The sequence below is a fragment of the Labeo rohita genome, unplaced genomic scaffold (genome assembly GCF_022985175.1).
Source record: "Labeo rohita strain BAU-BD-2019 unplaced genomic scaffold, IGBB_LRoh.1.0 scaffold_1357, whole genome shotgun sequence".
Lineage (NCBI taxonomy): Eukaryota > Metazoa > Chordata > Actinopteri > Cypriniformes > Cyprinidae > Labeo > Labeo rohita.
Genome location: NW_026127513.1, coordinates 1227 through 21206, shown reverse-complemented (window position 1 = coordinate 21206; position 19980 = coordinate 1227). Strand labels below are relative to the sequence as shown.

The following is a 19980-nucleotide window of genomic DNA, read 5'->3' as shown; positions in this document are numbered from 1 at the left end:
CTGCATGCGCTGTACCGTTATACTGCTTAATCTAGTTAATTAAGGAATGCCTCCTCATTGTTTTTTACTAAGGACATAACATAAAGCATAATGCATTCGAAAAGGTTATTAAATGATATAACTCTTTTTTTTTAAATTTCGTAACTGTTAGACAAAAAGCAACTATTTTTTTCTTTTTATTCATAATTTTATAATAATAAAAGTATAATTTGTCTCATAGCTGTTCCTGTTTATTCTATTTATAGGTCTTACATTTAACAATGGATAACAACCCACCTTCAAAAAAAAAAAAAAAAAAAAAAAAAAAATATTCAAACAGGAACAGCCTAAATGTTGTTTGTTATGTTGGTATCCTTTGCCAAGTTGGTGTCGTCGTTTAGTTTCGCATTGTTGGCTAAGTTGGTGTTGTTGCTGGCCTATCAGATGTTGAGAACAGGTGACATACAGAATTCCAGCTCTTCTCTGTATCAGTGAGAATAAAACATTCCTGGCCTTTGCTGAAAAGCGGAAAACCGAAGATGACACTGATGCAGATGTCCTTGTGATGAGAAAAGGAATACGGAAGGATGACGGAGTTGAGGTGAGTCTTGCAACATTAACATTTTGTCAGTATTGGACATTGTTAGACAGTTCTCTGAAACGTAAGTTTTAAAAGAATAGTTCACCCAAAATTAAAATTCGCTCAGGACATCTGAGATGTAGATGAGTTTGTTTCTTTTTCAGAACAGATCTGGAGACATTTAACATTACATCACTTGCTCCTCAGTGAATCCTTTGCAGTGAATGGGTGCCGTCAAATTGAGAGTCCAAATAGCTGATTAAAACATCACAATAATACCCACAATTGATCCACATGTCATGTAAAGTGAAAAGCTGTGTGTTTGTAAGAAACAAATCCATCCCACAGACATATTTGTTTAGAACTAATTTGGACCATTTTCACTTGTAAACTCTTGTTTTCACTGGAGAAAGCAATATTATGGATAGATATTTTTCTTTTCACTACACAAGACATAAATTGATAGACAGGAGTCATGTTGATTACTTTTAGTTTACTGTGATGTTTTTATCAGCTGTTTGAACTCTCATTCTGGCGGCACCCATTCACTGCAGGGGATTTTTTTTGGTAAGCAAGTGATGTAATGCTTTTCTGAGGAAGAAACAAACTCATCTACATCTTGCAAATTTTCAGCAAATTTTCATTTTTAATATTAAGCCTTTTTTTCCTTTTTTTTTTTTTTTTTTTTTTTTTTTCTTTTTCAGTGGGATAGTATTCATGAGTTGCTCACTTCAGTTCGTCAAGAAAACCGTCGCTGTATGAATCCATGTCCGGTCTTTGAGAAAGAAACCAAGACCCTCTTTCTGTTTTTCATCACTCTTCCTGTTGGGGTCTCTGAAAGGGATCAAAAACGGCAGAATAAGAATCAGGCACAACTTTGTTACATAACCAGTAAGGACACTGGCAAAACCTGGAATGAAATTATAAACCTGACAGCAGATGTAATTGGTGAGCAGGAGAAGGACTCAACTGATGAGCAGAAGACTGATTATCCCAGCATATGCTTATCATTACACAGGCAACCCAAACTGCAGATCATGTTGCTGCTTATCGTCTTCCTGTTTCACGTCTTACGCTTTAGCATTTTACAGTGATGATCGAGGAATCACATGGAAGGTGGGGAACCAAATGAATGTTGAGTGGTGTGAGTGTCAGATGGCTGAAATCATTGACAAAAAAAGAAAATGTAGAGCAAAGTACTCTATACTGCAATGCTCGAACCACCCATGGCCACAGAACAGAGGCTCTAAGCTCCAACTCTGGACAGGATTTTGTCCCAAGTTCGTCCCCAAGAAAGCTTAAAGAGTTCGGAGAAGGATGCCAAGGGAGTGTGTTGAGTTTTCTACAACAGAGTGATCCTCCAAAAACATGGTTGCTCTATTCCCATCCATCCAATCCAGAAAAAAGGGAAGATCTAGGTCTCTACTTGAATAAAACCGCAAAGAATTCCTCAGGGTGGTCGGATGCACCTGTAATGATATTGCATCATGGTCCAAGTGCGTACGCAGATCTGGTAGAGCATGAGCCTGGACTCTTTGCTTGTCTCATGGAGTGTGGAACAAAACATGAAAATGAAGAAATAGCCTTTTTGCTGTTCAAACTCCCTGCGTAAAATCGTTAAACGTGTTTATTTTCTTTTAGTATTAGTAGCTGCAGATCAATACATCTAATCATAACAAATCCATATTTTCTCTGTTTTTGTTGTTGAAAACCGCTTCTAAATACTAAATACTGATTTAGAAACTAGAATATGAAAATATTGTATGATATACAGATGATTAGCATAATCAGCAATTTAGAAGATTTGTATTATATAAATTTCTTGAACAGATCTAATGATCACACTCTGAATTCATATATTAGAATATTTGATTAATATATGTGATTAGCGCTAAATGTAACTGCTTTTGATGCATTTGTGGTGGAGGTGTTTGAATAAACTCCCTGCCAAAAAGCTGTAAAAGTGTTCATTATCAAGTGTTCTTTTACTGTTAGTAGCTCCAAATTAATACATATAATCATGATAAATCCATATTTTCTCCGTTTTTTTTTTTTTTTTTTTTTTTTTTTTTTAATTGCTTCTATTTACTAAATACTGATTTGGAAACTAGGATATGGAAATATTGTGTACATAATAGTCATCATCAGCAATTTAGAAAGTTTGTATTATATATATAATAATTCTTGAACACATCTAACAAATTCCACATTAAATTCATATAATAGAAAATGTGATGAATATATCTGATTAACGCTAAATGTAACTGCTTCTGATGCATTTGTGGTGGAGGTGTTTGAATAAACTTTCAAATAACATGAACATGGTGTTTTCTTATTTTAAAATGTTATAAATATCACATATTGATTACGTCTGCTCTGCAAACAAGTCAGGGAAGTCTACTTCCAAAACAACATCCCAATCACAATCTCCATTCACATTGCCTGTCAGCACAAAACACTACATTTCCCATAATCCTCCCTGGCCTCACTCTGCTCTATCGCCATACCTGTTTGCTATCAGTCTCAACAGTTCCCTTTATAAGCAAGCACCAAATATTCATGCTTTGTCTGAGCTCATCGCTAAGACTGTTATACCGTCTTTGCCTAAGAACTGCCGACCAATGTTGTTTTGTTGCGTGCGCTTGGTTTTATCCTGTTGGGGACCTAAACCTGAATAGTTCTTTTGAAAATGTAAAAAAAAAGTGTTCTGTAAATGGTAGGGGTTAGAGGGTGACACGGGAGTGGATTTTCAAACCTCTCCCATCCTACTTACTCCCACAAAAAAAAAAAATCCCATCCCATCCCAATCCCACGAAAAAACTGGGAGAAAATCCCGTCCCGTCCCAATCCCGGAAGAATGACTCCCATTCCCTCCCACTCCCGTATTATGTTTTTTTTTTGGCCGGAATCTGCCAGTTACCGTAAAGAATACAGTACAGATCACAGTATGGCCGTAAGTTTTTTTTTACATTAGTTGAATAAAAATGCAAAATGTAGGGGGGTTTTATTGAACTGAAAGCCATTTTAAACAAATGCACAGTGTGCATTGCACACACATTAAATTTCATGTAAATCATTCATGCAAACACACGTTTCCTATTTGAATTGGTCCATTTGAATGTAGACATTTCACTCTATAAATATATTTTTCATATCTCTAAAGCAAGTATACACAGAGTTTCGAAGTGACACGCTCAAGTTCACAGGCGGCAGAAAGCGCGTCCTTTTTGCTTTAATTAGTTTACAATAGCGCAACGTCTCCTTGTTTTTCTGAGTGCACACAAATAAACGTTGAGTGTTTACAGATTCGAAAGATGACTATCACTCTTACCTGTATGACCAAAAATAACGGTATTAGCAAGTGACCGCACCGGCGCCTCTGTCATGCAGTACCGCGCTACTATTCGGCTTCCACACTTGCACTGACACTTTAATAGCGCACATTTTTCTAGGTTAACATTAGATTGAGCGGCCATGTAAAGTCATGAACTCACTTGCTTAACCAGCCACACCAAAGCATACAGAAGGAGAGCATAAAGAGACAGGTCAACTAGAATTAAGTTCAGAATTACAATATATCGTTTATAGTTTATTTATATAAAAGGTATATTTGTGTATAAAGTTGGGTTCCATAGCGTTACGATTCCCGATCCCGCCTACTCCCGCTGACATTTTTTCCTATCCCGTCCCAATCTCGTGATTATTAGTAATTTTGTTTCCCATCCCGCGGGATTCCCGAAAAAATGTCAGCCTCTAGTAGGGGTAGGGTAAGGGGACAGTCCGGACAGTATAAAAAACTATACGCTTCCTCGCGATTCTCATTAATAAAATAGCCTAGATATTAGATCACTACATTATATTCCTCAGCAACGAGGTGGCAAAACCGCTGTTTTTTAGTTGTTTGTAGGGAGAGATGCGCAGACGCGCAGCAGGTAACACACACAACTGTCATCTCTCTCTCTCTCTCTCTCTCTCTCTCTCTCTCTTTATCGATAATTTATTGAAATAAATGCTATAATGCATTCAAATAAATGTGATTTTACCGCACTATTTCATCTCTGTGTCTGATTTGATGCAAGAGAATGTGAGAAAGAGAAAGAGATAGAGATAATGTGCCGTAACGGACGAAAATAACTGTCATTTTTACCCATTTGGTCACGTATTTTGCTGCAAAGAGCAAGACTAGTTTTAACTTGTCTATAAATTTGCAAATGACCATGGAATAAGCGGGATAATCAATGGCTTGCCGTGCATTAAAGGATTTTAAATGCACGAAATGGAGTGCTAAAATCTACACACAAATCTAGCTATTTTAAGCTATACACTGTAAAAAATAAATGTAATTTTAACTGTAAAATTTTGTAAAAAAGCTACAGAAAAAACTGTTAATAGGTTAACAGTAAGTTCCCATACCAAATACAGGGGAAAAACTGCAAAAGATCTAACCAGACATTTCATGTAATTTTACAGTAAAATGCTGTTAATTGTACATTTTTTAGAAGTAAAAAACAACAAATCAATGTATAATTTACAGTCGAAAACTGTAAACTGATATTCCCAGAATTCCCTGCATGACACTACACATTTGAAAGTATTTTGTTTAAATAATCATGTTTTTTTTCAATAGTTTGTGTTAACAGTTATGTACATTTGGGCTTTATGTTACATCTTCTGTTGTTTAATGAATGTTTATTGCATTATTTAAGTGTTATCATGATGGTGTTTTGTGTTTGCGTGAATGACTCTGTGCACCTTTTATATACTAGTATATACTTCTGCTTGTGGCCAAGGTACTTGTGATGAGCTTTGATTCATCATGTGGCTTTCTCTTTAACCACCTGCATTATTATGGTGGATGTCAGTATGTTAAAGGTACAAAACAGATTTTTAGCAGTGTGCGTTGTTGAATTTACTGGTTTACATTCAAATGTTCTTGTTTGTAAATTACAGTTTTGTACTCTAAAATGTACAGTTTTTGGTCGTAAATATGTTTACAGGTTGTTGTTTTTTTTCACAAAACTATTCTGGCAACTACAGCTGCCAAAATTATTTTGTAAAAACTACAGATTTTTTTTTACAGTGTATGTATGCGTAGAAAACACCAACATTCAAAAACACCTCAGTTTCTCTAGAGACATGTGTTTTTCAGCTGGCAATGTCCAAAGATTAATGAAAAACCCTTTCCCACCCAAAGAAAGTATCTGATGATAAAAAACCCTGGAGTCTTGCCTGAAGTTCAGGAATGCAGGGGCTTCACCCTTGTGTAGAACTGTTTCTAAACATGTTTTCTTACAGTGTAGCTTTTCATCAACTTTTCATACTGTTCATCAAATTATCAGTTTCCCAAAAACAATACTGTAAGCACAAAGTAAAAACTACATATTGGGAAAGTGTTGAAAATGTGATAGCAAATTCTAGTGTTATAGTATGGTGCACATTTTAAAATGTATAGAGGTTTCTGTGAACTGAGGTCGGAAGTAACATTAGTAACATTTAGTGTTTTTAATGTTCTATTTTATTATTATTCTTTTGTCATAAGGGTGCCAGAATTTTTAAAGTTATAAAATTACACTGTTGAATGTGTCAGTGTGTCTACTGGTAATTTAAAAAAAAAAAACATTTTTTAACTTTCTGAGAGACTCAGCTATTGCTGCTGCATGAAAGATCATTTCTGTGAGTATTACTTTTTGTACTTTACTGGACAGTATCAATAGAACATAAAGACTTATGTAGAAGATCTTTATTTGTATTGTGACAGCCTATATGTGACAGCTGGACCACAAAACCAGCCATAAGGGTCATTCCATTGATGTATAGTTTGTCAAGATAGGACAAGTTTGTTATATTTACATTAGGAAATTTACAAGATATCTTCATGGAACATGATCTTTACTTAATATCCTAATGATTTTTGGCATAAAAGAAAAATCAATCATTTTGACCCATACAATGTATTTTTGGCTATTGCTACAAATATACATGTGCTACTTAAGACTAGTTTTGTGGTCCAGGGTCACATATATGCTGTCATGTTGTCCAGTCAAAAGCAAAAAGTATTTAACAAGGCAAAATTATTGAAAGCTTTTATAGTCATATAGGTGGTCAACCATTTTCATGAGGTGACAGCAGTTGTTGTAAGTCTCATTGTAGGTAGCAGTCTTAATTTTGAGGTATAAAAATAATTGTATTTTTACAATATTATTTTATATTATTATTGAGGAAAGAAACCATGAAGATTCCTCACTGAGGTATGCTATACAAAAAATAATGTCTTTCACTGAATTTTAAGAATTAATTAGATAAAATAATAATAGTAATAATAATAAAGCACTGTTCAGTGTTCATGTGATTTCAGGGTAATTTAAAAATGACTGATTTAAAATGAAAAGTACAATTGTGATAACTTTGCAAATGAGTTGTCTATTGTCTTGTTACTGATACTGTTTATTCTATTTCCAGGGCTAAAATTTAACAATGGATAACAAGACACCTTCAAAAAGCAATTCAAGTAGTCCTAATGAAATAAACAAAACAACAATATTCAAACAGGAAGAACCTCAAACCTGGTTTTACTTTTGGACGAAACAGGTGTCGTATAGAATTCCAGCTCTCGTCTATCTCAGTGACGACCGAAACTTCCTTGCCTTTGCTGAAAAGAGAAAAACTTTAAGTGACACAGATGCAGAAGTGCTTGTGATGAGAAGAGGAACATGGAAGGATGCAACGAATCAAGAAGTTGAGGTACAAAATCAAGAAATATTATTCATGTTTTTTTCTTAACAACTTAACTATTTCAGAGGTGCTTTACACAGCCTGTGAACACAGTCATGATGCTTTTTATTTCAGTGGGTCAGTGATCAGCAGCTGCTTACTTCAGCTTGTCTACCAGATCACCGCAGCATGAATCCATGTCCAGTCTATGAGCGAGAATCCAAGACCCTCTTTCTGTTTTTTGTCTGTGTTCCCACCGTGATCTCTGAAAGATATCAAATGCTGCAGAATAAGAATCAGGCAAAACTTCGTTACATAACCAGTGAGGACACTGGCAAAACCTGGAGTGATATGAAGTTGCAGACCAAAACCAGCATCATTGAAAGACCCACAACAAAACTATGTCTATTGCATGAAGTGTAGATAAGATAATTGGGTATATGGTATTATTGTTTGGCTCCTTCTTTTCATTTATGTCTGAATTGTTATGTTTGTCCACCATAACAATTAGGGGTCGGTGTGTAGGAGCCAAAATGTTCAATGAAGGTTGTGTTTTATTCTCATTTTGACCAGTGAGTGGCGCTGTGAGATTTACTGTTATTGAACTATATAGGTAGCCTTCCTACTGTGGTAGGTAGGCGTTTTGACCCGGAAGGGCAAAAGGTTTTTGACCGCAATGGTGCGAAGCTGATGAAATAATCAAACTTTCCTTGAATGTATGCTTTATGGACGTTTTGCACTTTGGTGTTCTGTGGAACCAATAAATGTCGACAATGATGCAACGGAAGAATTGCTTGATTATTAATTATGGACAGATGCAACGAGGAAGTAACGTAACAACACAAGTAAGAAAGCGCGTCAACCTAGTTAATCCGGGATCAAACGACTCAGTAGCTTAAAGTATTAGATTTAGCTCCTACAGATATATATGTCTTTGTGACAACCAGTCCCAGTCTCCCATATAGTTCGACAAAAGAAAAGCAGATAACAAAAAAGTTAATGTGATGAACTGCAATGACATGAATGTGGAATTTTCCTGTGAGAGGAAATGACTTCTTTCAAAACATCCTGCATGGAAATATCCCTTGTATTGAAAAAATGTAGTTGGTAACTGACTAAAAAAAAGTAATTGCTGTAAAATGGCTAACATCCTCTAAAAATCCCTTATTGAAAAATAATACAAAAGTAATTGAAAATTAACTGAACCATAAAGAAAATTTTTTTTTTTTTGTTAGACGTTAACTTTATTCATAATTTTATAATAATAAAAGTATAATTTGTCTCATAGCTGATCCTGTTTATTCTATTTCTAGGTCTTACATTTAATAATGGATAACAGCCCACCTTCAACTAAGCTTACAGACCCAAAAACAACAATATTCGAACAGGAACAGCCTAAATGTTGTTTGTTATGTTGGTATCCTTTGCCAAGTTGGTGTCGTTGTTTAGTTTCATATTGTTGGTCAAGTTGGTGTTGTTGCTGGCCTAGCAGATGTTGCAAACAGGTGACATACAGAATTCCAGCTCTCATCTATATCAGTGATGTTAAAACCTACCTCGCCTTCGCTGAAAAACGGATCACACCACATGACACAGATGCAGATTTGCTTGTGATGAAAACAGGAAAATGGAAGGATGACGAAAGAAAAGTTGAGGTACTAGACATGTTTAACCAAAAGCATGAACTATAATTCCTAACTGACAGTTTTCTTAACAACTTCTCTATTGCATAGACTCTTTACCAATCTAGTTTATAAAAGGCATGAACACTGTCATGATGTGATGATTTTTATTTCAGTGGGATAGTAATTATATGGAGCTCACTTCAGCTCATCCACCAGGACGCCGCTGCATGAATCCATGTCCGGTCTATGAAAGAAATTCCAAGACCCTCTTTCTGTTTTTCATTTGTGTTCCCATTGGGGTCTCTGAAGACGATCAAATAAAGAGCAAAAAGAACCAGGCACAACTTTATTACATAACCAGTCAGGACACTGGTAAAACCTGGAACAAACCTAGAGACTTGACAAAACATGTAATCGGTGCGAAGGAGAAAAACTGGGCCACCTTTGCTGTTGGACCAGGACATGGTGTTCAATTGAAGAGCGGAAGACTGATTATCCCAGCATATGCATATAATTTTGACTCCACAAATGAGAAGCCTACATCACATGCATTCACATTCTACAGTGATGATAATGGACATACCTGGAGTACAGGAGACCTTATAGAAGCTGAGTCTAATGAATGTCAGGTGGCTGAGATCATAGATGACAGTACACTGTACTGCAATGCTCGAAGTAAATCTGGCAACAGAGTCGAAGCTCTAAGCCGCAGCAAAGGACAAGAGTTTGACAAAGCTTCTCTTCCAGAGACTGGTAGTGGTTGCCAAGGTAGTGTGCTGAAATTTCAAAACCCCGATAAGAGTACATGGCTTCTCTATTCTCATCCAACTGATAAAAAAGACAGAAAGAATCTTGGAATCTATGTGAATAAATCACCATTGGATCTCACTCAATGGAACTTGAAGGACACAATTAATAATGGTCCAAGTGGATACTCAGATCTTGCTGAGTGTGCCAATAGAGAGCACATTGCTTGTCTCATGGAATGTGGGGAAATATCAGAAAATGAAGAGATAGCCTTCAAGTTTGTCAAAATCAGCGACACTATGGATCCTCCAAAGGTGGACTCTCCATAGCAATGTTCAAGTTTTTTTTTTTTTTTTCAAGCATCCGTTTATTCAAACAGCTAATTATCATAACCAACCGAGCAATATGCTTTCCTTATTAAAAATTAATGCCAATCCAGATAGCACACATACGTCTGCAAGAAGTCTGTTAAAGATCACTTGATCTGGAAAGCATCTGCTGTGTACAAACATCTGACAGATGTCAATATTACATACATTCTAAATCATAAACATCTTAAAGACATCTAATAGACGTCTATTTGACATCTGATAGGAAACGTCCTATAGACGTATTGCAGATGAGCAAACACTCTACAAAATATGTCTTGGAGATGTAAATGCAGACATCAAATAGACGTCTCCGTGATGTATGTGTGCTATCAGGGAATAATTTAAATATTCCTTTCATATTTACGTGAAATATTCAATATGTAGGAGTTTTATTGGTCATTTCATAACGTTACATACACATACAATAATTACATTTATCTGACTGATTTTTTTGGTAACACTGTACTTAAAGTGTTGAGTTCTTTTGTACATATTGACCAATAGGTGGCGGTAGTAGTTTTGTACTACCTATGTGAAAGTGAGTACAAGGAAGCGTGTCGGACTCGTCTTTTTCTGTTCTGCATGCGCTGTACCGTTATACTGCTTCATTTAGTTAATTAAATTATATAACTCATCTTGTTTATTATTACTAAGGACATAACATAAAGCATAATGCCAGACAAGGTCGGAAGTGGGAACATCCGAGTTGAAATATCCTACTTCCAACTTCATTGCATTCCATAATCACACCTGAATAACATGTTCTGCTAAATTTATGCTGTCTAAACAGAAGAAAAAAAATTTAAAAAGCTAATAAATTTGTTTTGAAAAGGACTCGGTAAGCAGGAAAATTAAGATATAATTTTATAAACTTAATGTCTAATAATTAACAGTGTGGTCAGTTACGAGCAGTCTTAATTAAATTAAAGTCCACTTCCAGAACAAAGATTTACAGATAATGTACTCACCCCCTTGTCATCCAAGATGTTTATGTTCTTTTTTTTCAGTCATAAAGAAATAGTTTTTTTAGGAAAACTTCTCAGCATTTTTCTCCATATAGTGGACTTATATTGAGTTTGAACTGCCAAAATGCAGTTTAAATGCAACTTCAAACGATCCCAGCCAAGGAACAAGGGTCTTGTCTAATCAGTTATTTTCATTAAAATAATACAGTTCATATACTTTTTAATATCAAACGCTCATCTTGTTTTACCCTTTTTTTTTTTTCCTGGTTTATGACAGTTAGGGTTTTGTTTGTTTGTTTGTTTTGTTTTTACCTTTTTTTTTGATCTTTTTGCATGTTCATGAAAAGTTAGGGTATGTTTTAAAACTTCCATCTCATGTTTTCCCTCAACTTCAAAATTGCCCTATATCGCTGTTTTACCATTTTTGTTTAATGAAAATAACTGATTTTCGATCTTCTTTTCATGTTCACTTTGCAAAGACTTTGGGATCGTTTGAAGCAATTTAAACTGATTTTTTAAATTCAAACTTTTTACCAAGTCCATTGATATGGAGAAAAAATCATATTCCTCAAAAAAAAATAACTTTTTACCACTGAAGAAAGAGGAACATAAACATCTTGAGACAAGAACATTATCTGTGAGCCAGTTCAAGGCAGCCCAAGACAAGACGAGCTTTTGAGATTAAAAAGTATTTAAATGGTATTTTTAAATGAAAATAACTGATTTGTTTCACTTTTGATAAGACCCTTTCTTCCTCAGCTGAGAAAACATGTTTTGAACAATTTACTGCATTTGGGATCATTTGAAGCCACATTTTAACTTCAGTGCCGCCATTTTGATGACATGTTGTACAAACACACTATAGTTTGTTAAAGGCACTGTCAAAATTCAAAGACAATAATGTATTTTTTTTTTTTTTTGTTTAATATTACTTCACTGAGTTGTACAAACATTGTACTATACCTGCAAATCTGTTATAAATGAATAAAGGATATGCTTGTATCATTACACAATACTTCTGTCTATTTTATAAACATCAACATCATCTGTCAGTGATTTTATCCACCCAGTCCCATACATGTAGAGATCCATCCGTAGCTGCTGAGAGAAGAGTTTTTGGTCGTGACTGATGCTGATGCCACAGAGAATGGGTGGTAATTCATGACCTGGTGTAAAAAAACTGGCTGGGGGCTAACCACAATTGTTTGTAAATGTGCATGAACATTTGAGAAAAAAAGATATGAAACACAATATTCACATTGTTAAGAAATCACAATAATCTAACAACCTTACAAAGTTTTTCTTTATTTGAGAAGGGGAAAAACTTAAGCATTGTTTACTTACCCGACACAGACAGACATCTGTCAAGAACAGGAGCCCAAGAAATCTTCAGGAAGTCATTGTTTGATGCACTGTGTTGGACTTTTATTTGAGTTTGACAAAACGTACTCTGTAAAACTCTTAGGTCAGACAGCAGAATGTGACCAGAGGATGAGAGTCTGGCTACAGTACAACAGGAAGCTTCTGACTGGATACGGTCACTCCTCAACCCAAATGACCAGTGCAAATCACTCTTACTCTCTTCCAGAGGATAATGACAAGTCGAGGGAGCTCTTGTGTCACCCATGACCAGAGTGCCATTGCTTGTACAAATGAGAAACACACAAGCGTTCACAAACTGTAAGCCACTCACTGAATCTGAGGACTCTTTTGCTGTAAAAAGACAAATAAGTAATATGTAATTAGCTGTGCTAATAAAGCAGTTAAGAATAAAAAAAGTTTTGATATTACCTACTGTATGCAGAACCCGCCCTGTTGCTATCTCTGTCAGCTCAACGTCACTTATACAAGAACCATGAAGGACCGCCGGTTCATCTGTCAATCCAGGTGCTGTTTTACTGCCTGTTGCTGATTTGCTCTTGGTTTATGACTCTAGTCCTTTTTATAACATCTGTTGAAAAATCATGTAAGATACTACATGAAATGTTTGTAGGATATTAGTTTAATTTCTCACTGTTAATTCTATTCATAATGAACTACACTGATGTTAATCCTACCACTATCATCGCCCCCAATATCCCAAATCTGCAACGTCAAACTAGAACTTCCACTAGTCACCGCACACCTGTAAAAAACCATAAATCATCAAATAATCATATAATCATGCAAACGGGCTTTTGAAGTTTTTAACACTGAGAAGAACTGAATATTTAATATCTTAATATCTTGCTGTTGTTAATCTTGATGCTAACAGTTACTCTTCATTAAATGAAGCTTAACTACACTAAAGCTACAGCCTTGGGTAATGTAGCAAGCTAAGCTACAGCAACATGGCAAAAGTAGTTTACTACATCTAAGCTATTTTTTACATTTTCATTTTTCTATTGAACCAACATCATACCAAGTCAATGCTCTCTCAGTGATCAATTAAATTGTCAGTCATACAGGCATAAAAGTCCAGTTCAATTGTTTATTCAACCACTCTTCCAAACCAGTTTGGCAACAAAAATCAGTATAATGTACAGGGCTGGGTTTATCTCATATTTTGGGGGTTGGGGGGGGCTGAATTCTTTCTTGAAAAACATTTTTTTTTTAAACAATGGCACCTGTTTCAGAATGTTGAATGAATAAAACAGGGAAAACACGAAATTTTTAAATAAAATAATTTATACATATAATTGAATAACATAAGTCTATATATGAATGGGTGTTTGTCAACTGATTGCATGCCATCAGAGTTTCCAGTGTTAACAGCTTCGTAAAAAAAATAGCCTAATGGAAGTGCTGTAGTTTTGCTGTATGTAGCTACTGAAATATGACAGACCGCACAAAAACAGCACTTTAATTTACTGCCATTTTTAAAGATAGTAATTGATTTCATGAATACAAGACTGTGAATAAAAAACAAGTGCCAAATGTAAGCCAGATTTGGCCCAGACCCTGTTACTATCTGGGAAGCAAAGCTAAATTCTATTGTAAATTTGTTAACTGACAGTAAGAATATTTAACCGAATCAAGCGGCTATTTTCGTTTGCCGAAGTTTTTTTTTTTAAAACATGCTAACATAAATTGTACGTCTTTGAGAGGAAAAATTAAACCCGACAGGTCACGGCGGCTAGGCCTATAAGTCACAATTTATTATATTCTGAAATGAACAGGCCTACAGCGTAATGGTATAATGTTCCGACATTATTTCCCTCACTCCACAACAAATCCTTTAACTTTAACCGTATTCAGAACCGAACGAGGATGAAAAATAAATAAATAAATAAATTTGCCTAAACAATCCAAAACAAATTTAAAGCGAAACTGAAAGTAAAGTTGGGCTTATGTAGACTACCTCTCTCGCCACAAATACAAATGTTTCCATATCTGCAATGTACTTGAAGCGAAAATATTATGCATTGGGTAAGCTTTGTACTTCATGCACGTCGACGGAAAATATCATGATGAGCAAAAATGTGCCACGGGACCGGTGTTCACGCTGAACTGCACGTAACACACACTATTTAAATTGACTAGTGTAACTTTTGGGTGACTGTGTTTTATTTTTCAAATGAACAGGCTGCAGTGATAGTGCGCGATCAAACAACTGAACAGCATATTCCGGCATTTTGGTCATAGTAAAGGCATAATTCGATACTGCAAAGTCCAAAGCAGTTTGAAGTGTCAAGAATATTAGCAAATATTATTATAATTCGTTTAGACTAGAACACTGTTTAATTCTTATTTTGCTATGGAACCTGATCGTTTTTTTGTTTGTTTGTTTGTTTTTTTGTTTTTTTCTTTGCTAAGAACGAACCGAAACATTTTGCCTTTCGCCATGAATTTGACAACCCACACCCACCCACTCCCCATCTCGTTCTTCTGAATTTGAGATCTTGCCAGAGCACTAGCCTGCTTCAAAGACTAAAATCAAGGCGCCCACCACTAGTTCAAGTACTAAGTTTTTTTCTCAATACCGCTACAATAGAGGCAGTACGTGCACTGCATTTACGCGTTTGCATTGCAGATTATGCAGTTTTCTGTTGCTACGTGGGCGCTCAGTTTTTTCTGACATTTAGCTAAAATATAAAGATTCAGCGCTTCACATAAGCAATTTGGTTGTCTCGACAACAAATGCTAGACTAAGACACACTTTTCTCATCTCCTCGAATGCAAAAAAAAAAAAAAAAAAAAAAAAAACATTAGCCTTTATAAATACAGTGCTGTATTATAAATACAGAAAACATGTACTTTTTCATACTTTGTTTTTGTTACAATAGAAAAGTCACTCATTTATGAGGCTGATATGTCAATTATGTTATCCAGTAAAGGTAACTCCTGTCCCTATGTTGAGTCCCTAGTTGAAAAATCAGGAGTAAATACATTTTGCATATTCCTCAACATGAATAAAAACAGTGAAATGCAAACTCAGAATGTGACACAAACCCACAATAATTAAATGTTGGTGTTTGTGTAGTGTCAGTGGTAACGGACTTTCTGAGAGACTCAGCTGTTGCTGCTGCATGAAAGATCATTTCTGTGAGTATTACTTTTTGTACTTTACTGGACAATTATTAATGGAACATAGAAACTTGCATGTAGAAGATCTTTATTTGTATTGTGATAGCCTATATGTGACAAAAAAAAAAAAAAAAAAAACAGTCATAATGGTTATTCCACTGATGTATAGTTTGTTAAGATAGGACAATATTTGGCCTGAGATACAACTATTTGAAAATCTGGAATCTGGGGGTGCAAAAAAAAAAAAAAAAAAAAAAAAAAAAAAAAAAAATCTAAATATTGAGAAAATCACCTTTAAAGTCAACCAAATGAAGTTCTTAGCAAAGCATATTATTAATCAAAAATTAAGCTTTGATATATTTATAAAATATTAGGAAATTTACCAGACATCTCTATGGAACATGATCTTTATTTAATATCCTAATGACTTTTGGCATAAAAGAAAAATCGATCATTTTGACCCATACAATGTATTGTTGGCTATTGCTACAAATATACCTGTGCTACTTAAGACTGGTTTTGTGGTCCAGGGTCGCATATATGCTGTCATGTTGTCCAGTCAAAAGCAAAAATTATTTAACAAGGCAAAATTATTTAGAGCTTTTATAGTCAATATAGGTGGTCGACAGCTCCTGATAAATAATAATAATAATAGATTGGCATATTGTCACAGCATTCACTGTATAAAACATTATATTATATTATATTATATTATATTATATTATATTATATTATATTAATATTATTAAATATTTTTTGAGAGAAAGAGAGATGTCTTATCCAATGGATTGATTTAGAATATCTGCAGATATTCTTAGAAAAATACAAAGACGAAAACAAGATGTTTTATATGTAATTTGAATATACTAACTACAATGTATCATCAATAATTATTGTTGTTGTTACTATTACTGTCATAATCACTTTCACTGCCACTGCTATAATTGCAATCATACATAATAAAAGAAATAAAAGTAATTGTAATAATAAAGGAGAAAAGGAAAGTAGAATAAAGAGGGGAGAGAGAGAAAGAGAAACTGTACACATTCATGCTAATGACTGATGAATCCCTGCTGTACATGAACTCATTTCCTGTGAGTGATGGGTTTTTGGCAGGCTCCTTTCAAACCACTCCTGCATGGACTTTTGATATGACTTCAACCTTGTACATAAACACTGTTAGCAAAAATATGATGATATATATGTCTTTGTGACAACTTCCTCATGTGACAACCAGCCCCAGTCTCCCATATAGTTCTACAAAAGAAAAGCAGATAACAAAAAAGTTAATGTGATGAACTGCACATGTGTGGAATTTAGGGAAATGACTTCATACATCCTCTAAAAATCCCTTATTGAAAAATGTAGTTCATAGCGGACTAAAAGTAATTGCAAAATGGCTAACATAGAGATAATACATAAAGAAAATTTTTTTTTTTTTTTTTTGTAACTGTTAGACAAAAAGCAACTGAACCATTTTTTTCTTTTTATTCATAATTTTATAATAATAAAAGTATAATTTGTCTCATAGCTGATCCTGTTTATTCTATTTCTAGGTCTTACATTTAACAATGGATAACAACCCACCTTCAAAAAAAAAAAAAAAACAATATTCAAACAAGAACAGCCTAAATGTTGTTTGTTATGTTGGTATCCTTTGCCAAGTTGGTGTCGTTGTTTAGTTTCGCATTGTTGCCCAAGTTTGTGTTGTTGTTGGCCTAGCAGATGTTGAGAACAGGTGACATACAGAATTCCAGCTCTTCTCTATATCAGTGAGAATAAAACATTCCTGGCCTTTGCTGAAAAGCGGAAAACCGAAGATGACACTGATGCAGATGTCCTTGTGATGAGAAAAGGAATATGGAAGGATGATGGAGTTGAGGTGAGTCTTGCAACATTAACATTTTGTCAGTATTGTACATTGTTAGACAGTTCTCTGAAACGTAAGTTTTAAAATAATTGTTCACCCAAAATAAAAATTTGATTAGGACATCTGAGATGTAGATGAGTTTGTTTCTTTTTCAGAACAGATCTGGAGACATTTAACATTACATCACTTGCTCCTCAGTGAATCCTTTGCAGTGAATGGGTGCCGTCAGATTGAGAGTCCAAATAGCTGATAAAAACATCACAATAATACCCACAAGTGATCCACATGTCATGTAAAGTGAAAAGCTGTGTGTTTGTAAGAAACAAATCCATCCCACAGACATATTTGTTTAGAACTAATTTGGACCATTTTCACTTGTAAACTCTTGTTTTCACTGGAGAAAGCAATATTATGGATAGATATTTTCTTTTCACTACACAAGACATAAATTGATAGACAGGAGTCATGTTGATTACTTTTAGTTTACTGTGATGTTTTTATCTGCTGTTTGAACTCTCATTCTGGCAGCACCCATTCACTGCAGGGGATTTTTTTGGTAAGCAAGTGATGTAATGCTTTTCTGAGGAAGAAACAAACTCATCTACATCTTGCAAATTTTCAGCAAATTTTAATTTTTAATATTAAGCCTTTTTTTTTCTTTTTTTTTTTTTTTTTCTTTTTTCAGTGGGATAGTATTCATGAGTTGCTCACTTCAGTTCGTCAAGAAAACCGTCGCTGTATGAATCCATGTCCGGTCTTTGAGAGAGAAACCAAGACCCTCTTTCTGTTTTTCATCACTCTTCCTGTTGGGGTCTCTGAAAACGATCAAAAATGCCAGAATAAGAATCAGGCACAACTTTGTTACATAACCAGTAAGGACTCTGGCAAAACCTGGAATGAAATTAAAAACCTGCCAGAAGATGTAATCAGTGAGCAGGAGAAGGACTGGGCCACCTTTGCAGTTGGACCAGGACATGGTGTTCAACTGAAGAGCGGAAGACTGATTATCCCAGCATATGCTTATCGTTACACAGGCAAACCAAATTGCAGATCATGTTGCCATTATCGTCTTTGTGTTTCACGTCTTATGCTTTAGCGTTCTACAGTGATGATCGAGGAATCACATGGAAGGTGGGGAACCAAATGAATGTTGAGTCTAATGAGTGTCAGATGGCTGAAATCATTGATGACAAAGGTGTGAGTACTCTGTACTGCAATGCTCGAACCACCCTTGGTTACAGAACAGAGGCTCTAAGCTCCAACTCTGGACAGGATTTTGTCCCAGTTTGTCCCCAAAGCTAAAAGCGCCTGGAGAAGGATGCCAAGGGAGTGTGTTGAGTTTTCAACAACAGGGTAATCTGCCAAAAACATGGTTGCTCTATTCCCATCCATCCAATCCAAAAAATAGAGAAGATCTTGGTCTCTACTTGAATAAAACCCCACTGGATTTCTCAGGGTGGTCGGATGCACCTGTAATGATATTGCATCATGGTCCCAGTGCATATGCAGATCTGGTAGAGCATGAGCCTGGACGCTTTGCTTGTCTCATGGAGTGTGGAACAGAACATGAAAATGAAGAAATAGCCTTTTTGCTGTTCGAACTCCCTGCGTAAAAGCTGCAAATGTTTTTATGTTTTTTTAGTATTAGTAGCTGCAGATCAATACATCTAATCATGACAAATCCATATTTTTTCTGTTTTTGTTGTTGAAAACTGCTTCTAAATACTAAACACTCTTATATGTTCCAGTTACACTGGAAATGTATGATTAGAGATGCAGATGATCAGCATAACAGTCATTATCAGCAATTTAGAAGGTTTGTATTATGTATATTTCTTGAACAGATCTAACGATCACACACTGAATTCACATATTAGAAAATTGGATTAATATATCTGATCAGCGCTAAATGTAACTGCTTTTGATGCATTTGTGGTGGAGATGTTTGAATAAACTTTCAAATAAAATGAACATTGTGTTTCCTTATTTACCAGTCAGGGAAGTCTACTTCCAAAACAACACCATACATATAAATGTCACAATCTCCATTCACCATGCCTGTCAACACAAAACACTACATTTCCCATAATCCTCCCTGGCCATCACCTGCTATACTTTGTTTGCTGTTGGCTTCAGTAACATTAGGTTATCAAGACATTTGGGTGTGCTCTTCAAAAATAATAAGTGTTTATTATTATATACCTTGTTTTATTTGTGTCCGAAAAAAACATTGGTTTGTTCCGTTCTCTCATAATTTGCACAGTATGATGATATTTCCTCTAGAAGCACATGGATGAAACACTAGAAGTTCTCTCTCTTTCCCCTAATATTGGTTAAACAATCAAACCTGTGTCAAGAGTGGATTAGTTTTCAGGATCAGTTATATGTCAAATATGTTATCCAGTAAAGGTAACATGGTGGACAGTAGCAAACATAGATGGTATTTTATGTAACGCAAGTTACTTTGTTTTCATATTTATAGGCTGACAGCTCTCCTGTCCCTATGTTGAGAGAAATCAGGAGTAAATACAGTTACATATTCCTCAACATGAATAAAAACAGTGAAATGCAAACTCAGAATGTGACACAAACCCACAATAATTAAATGTTAAATAACACAAATATC

At 35.1% G+C, this 19980-nt stretch overlaps 1 protein-coding gene and 2 pseudogenes across 1 annotated transcript; all 3 read left to right on the top strand.

Annotated features, from left to right (window-relative positions):
- The first annotated feature begins 430 nt into the window (after positions 1 to 430).
- Positions 431 to 2879, top strand: LOC127158137 (sialidase-3-like; annotated as a pseudogene).
- A 3306-nt stretch (positions 2880 to 6185) lies between these two features.
- On the top strand, positions 6186 to 19325 carry LOC127158136 (sialidase-4-like; annotated as a pseudogene).
- LOC127158138 (sialidase-3-like) lies at positions 6687 to 17275 on the top strand. The gene is made up of 5 exons (XM_051101295.1): positions 6687 to 6807; positions 7019 to 7300; positions 7406 to 7626; positions 9290 to 9956; positions 17210 to 17275. The coding sequence occupies exons 2-5, from the start codon at positions 7034 to 7036 to the stop codon at positions 17258 to 17260; spliced, it is 1206 nt and encodes a 401-aa protein (XP_050957252.1). The 5' UTR covers positions 6687 to 6807; positions 7019 to 7033; the 3' UTR covers positions 17261 to 17275.
- Positions 19326 to 19980: the final 655 nt, after the last annotated feature.